General features: G+C 46.4%; 1 protein-coding gene across 1 annotated transcript; it reads right to left on the bottom strand.

Moving 5' to 3' along the window:
• Positions 1–263: 263 nt before the first annotated feature.
• LOC143962163 (E3 ubiquitin-protein ligase TRIM11-like) lies at positions 264–4041 on the bottom strand. Its single transcript, XM_077471492.1, has one exon. The coding sequence runs from the start codon at positions 4029–4031 to the stop codon at positions 2460–2462; it is 1572 nt and encodes a 523-aa protein (XP_077327618.1). The 5' UTR covers positions 4032–4041; the 3' UTR covers positions 264–2459.
• Between the last annotated feature and the right edge of the window lie 234 nt (positions 4042–4275).

Raw genomic sequence — 4275 nt, forward strand, 5'->3', positions numbered from 1 at the left:
CGGCGCATGCGCACAGGGGTTTCTCGGCTTGAAGCCCGGCAGACGCCGGACCCTGCCGGAAAGAAATCTCCCGCGCGCATGCACAGGAGTGACGCTATCACTGTTCCGGCCACTCACAGCGCCAGAGCCGCGATACCCGGAGCTCACGACAAGGGAACATGTCATCATAAGGTTCATTATGCCTTTTCCCTTACAGGTATGAAAAAAAAAATTAAAAAAATTCAGCGGGTTTAATACCGCTATAATAATAATGATAGTATTGATTTCATAAAGAATCTTTATTTCACATTAACATTTCATTTCCTAATTCTCCCCCATCACCAGGACACATCTAGTGATTATAATACACCATCACATGATACATTATATTAGGATCCATTATAAAAGAGATCCCATAGAATTCTATTGGTGATCCATTCTATGGGGACACATTATATTGGGGACACATTCCAGTTCTAGTAATCATACATTATTATAGTGATATCATTATATTAGTGATAAATCCCATTATTTCTTTCATTAGTAAATCTCGGGATCATTTCTTCATATATTTCCTCTGAGATTTTTCCATCAATTTTCATCTCTTTCTATTTGTAGATCTATTATTCATTTCTATTTCTTCACACAATAAAATAATCAGTAGAATAAACTCATTGTACATGTATTAATAATAATCAGGAAATATGCATTGATGTGAACGTGTTCCATAGGGATCCATGTTAAAAAAAAAAAATGAAAAAACACATTGAAGGGAATGGAGCCTTCAACGCAAAAAGGTTTTTGCTTTTTATGGTTCAATAGACTTCAATGGAGAGGCTGCAGAAAAGCATGTAGTGCGTTTTTACTTCAATTTTTCCACAATTTACATTTTTAAATCTGCCCCAAACAGCAAACTATCTAAAAAAAAATTAGGAAAAAAAACACAAAGGGCAAATCGCTGTAAAAAACCTGCGGAAAGCATAGCAAAAAGCACATCAGAAAGGCTGAAAAGCCCCCCGCATAGGTGTGAATGGAGCCTTAGGCTGGGATGAGACTTGTGGGATGCGGGAACCAGTGCGATTCCTGTGCGGGTTCCCTCATCACACCTCAATCACCGGACGGTCACACTGACATCTGAGAACCGCTGCGGGGGGGTCAATGGAAAGTTAATGACTCCCCCAGATTGCTTCGCAGATCGCAGTGCAAACATATCATTCTTATTTCAGTCTGTGTTCCTGTTGGAGAGTTCCCCTCATTTCCTGTCTAGATAAATGTTGTCACCGGGACAGGAAGTGAGGGGAAATCTCTGTAATGGAGCCCCGGATAGAAGAAAAAACCTGACAGGGGATCTAATCCTGACCCACTCTGCCTAAAAACAGTCTGGGCTCTCTGATCACATTTTTTCTTCCAGTAATAAATCTCTAGATGACGTCTTCATACATTTCCTCTCAGATTGTTCCATTTATTTCCACCTCTTTGTAGTATAGATTGCATGGAGGAGGAGGGGGAGGGGCAGAGAGGAGAGGTGACCCCATCCTATCCCATCACAGTGACCCCACCCCCCCTCTGTCTGATCATGGTTCCCCCCCCCCACACAGAGGGACCACATGTGGGGGAGGGGAGCGAGGAGGGGAGAGAAGAGGGAGAGGGGAGAGGGAGAGATGACTGAAGTTGCACACTGATATTTTCTGCTTACAAGTTATAATGCATTATTTAAAGCGGGAGTCCACCGGGACTCCGCGTTTTTTTTTTTTTTTTTTTAAAAGCCAGCAGCTACAAATACTGCAGCTGCTGGCTTTTAAAATAGTGACACTTACCTGTCCAGCGCGCCCGCGATGTCGGCACCCGAAGCCGATCGCTAGGTCGTCTGTCGGGTCCTGCCGCCGCCATCTTGGGTATGGGAATCAGGAAATGGAGCCTTTCGGCTTCATTTCCCGGTTCCCTACTGCGCATGTGCGAGCCGCGCTGCGCAATGAGGACGGTCCCCGCTGCCTCTGGGAGCTGTGTGTTTCCCAACAGGCAGCGGGGCACTTGCTGAAGGGGGCGGGCGCTTGCGGAAAGGGGCGTAACGTACGCCCCTTTCCGCAGAGAGCTAGCCCGGAAGTGGGTGCAGTTACCTGGATTATCCAGGTAACTGCACCCCCTCCCCCCTGAAAGGTGCCAATTGTAGCGCCGGAGGGGGGGAGGAATCTGATGAGCGGAAGGTCCATTTTAGGGTGGACCTCCGCTTTAAGTTTGTTATGGGATAGATAGACAGATAGATAGGCCACAACCATCCTTACTGACCAATAGGAACATGTTATTGTTACTGCAATAATTGGACAGATATTCTACCCAATCACAGCGATCAGTAAGAAATCTCACATTTATTTATAGTAGAAAAACTTGCAGGAAGCCCCGCCCACTGCTATATACTATTGGATGAATATTAAATATATTCCCTTCCTTTGTCTGACGTCACCAGACTGTGGGCGGAGTTCTCACATCTCCCGCCTCCCCCCACATATCTTTATACAACCTCCCCCTACACATAACACAGCATGGAGGGGCTCAGTGAAGGTGGTGGTGAAGGTGTAGAGGTGTCGGATCGGGTCACACAGATCATAAAAGGAGATCTGCCCGGCCTCATAATCCAGATCTATCCTGACTCTGTTACTGGAGGGATTGGTGGGGAAGAAGATATGATTTCTGTCATATACCACATAATACTGATTGCAATACCTGTCCAATGCCCAGGACTTCTTATTATCTCCAATGAATGCCTCCCCCCCTCTCCTCTCTATACTGGGGTAACACATCCCGACTCTCCATCCATCTGACCCCCCGACATCCACTTCCCAGTAATGTCTCCCTGAGGAGAAACTCTGACTGCTCATCACCTGAGGATAACAATCCTGGAATCTCTCTGGTGTTTCTGGGTAATTCTGGTTTCTATCTGACCTGGATACAGTTTTCCTGTCATCTGATATCTGTAGACAATTATCAGCTGTGTTTACATCCAGTAATATGTCTGCAGCTCCCTGTATATAGAAGTATACATTTACCTCTGTTATTATATCAGATAATGTGTGTAAGACCCCCGCCACACCCAGACCCCCTCCATCATGGAGGAGCTCCTCATGTCTCTCTCTGTCCTCATTATCTCCATCCTCAGTATCACACAAGTCACCTGTGTCTGATTCCTGTAAGACAGTCAGTGGATCCGTCACGTTACACAGCTCCTCAATGTGACGCAACTTCCTGGACAGCTCCTCCTTCTTTATTTCCAGATCCCGGATGGAGATGGAGATCCGCTCTGCCCTCCCGGAGATGTCCCTCAGGGCTCTCTTCTCCAGGTCTTCCAGATGTCTCCTGAGATCTGTAAACAGGGCAGTGACTCTCTCGGTTTCACCAGCTGCTTCTTTTTCTACTTTCCTCCTGTGTTCCTGCAGACTCTGGACTCTTTCCTCCGTCTCCTCTCTCTTTGTCAGAAGTTTCTGCTGAACATTCCTCAGTGTCTTCTTCTTCTTCTCAGAAGCCTCATCCAGTGTCTCCACCTGGTGTCCCCGATGTTCTCCAGCCAAACTGCAGGACACACAGATACAGGTCTCATCCTCAGTGCAGTAATACTCCAGGATCTTCTTATGGACGGAGCATTTCCTGCTCTCCATGGACAAGGTGGGGTCACATAAGACGTGTTCTGGGGACTTTTTGTGGACTCTCAGGTGTCTATCACACAGAGAAACCTCACAGAGCAGACAGGATCTAACAGCAGGTACAGGATAGTCCACACAGTAAGTACAGAAGACCCCGGACTCCTCTTGATCTGGCTGAGTAGACAGGAAAGTCTCTGCTATGTTACGTAGTGTTATGTTCCTCTGCAGTGCAGGACGCTCCTGAAACTTCTCTCTACATTCAGGACAGGAATATCCTCCAGACCCCTCCTGTGTATCCAGCACACCATCAATACAGACCCGGCAGAAGTTGTGACCACATCTCAGGGTTACAGGATCCGTATAAATGTTCAGACAGAAGGAACATTCCAACTCAGCTCTCAGATCACCAGACGCCATCGCTGACAGCAGAAGACAAACTAACCTGAAAGTCTCTGACACTGGAGAGGAATGTGGATGGGGGAGGGGTGACGTCCTCCTACACAGGGTGAGGCTGGATGAATATTATGAGTAGAATTATAGAGGTCTGATAATGTTGAACACATCTGTTGTGTGTTCTGACTGATCTAAGGAAGGGCATGAATAAATAAGCCCGAAACATAATCTTTGTCTGAACAGATGATTGTAATGATTTTGTCTGGAA

Source organism: Lithobates pipiens, unplaced genomic scaffold (genome assembly GCF_037356315.1).
Source record: "Lithobates pipiens isolate NorthernLeopardFrog02 unplaced genomic scaffold, aLitPip1_a1.2 Scaffold_8, whole genome shotgun sequence".
NCBI classification, from domain to species: domain Eukaryota; kingdom Metazoa; phylum Chordata; class Amphibia; order Anura; family Ranidae; genus Lithobates; species Lithobates pipiens.

Coding starts and splice junctions, on each gene's coding strand:
- LOC143962163 (XM_077471492.1), bottom strand. CDS start 4,031: ATGGCGTCTGGTGATCTGAGAGCTGAGTTGGAATGTTCCTTCTGTCTG.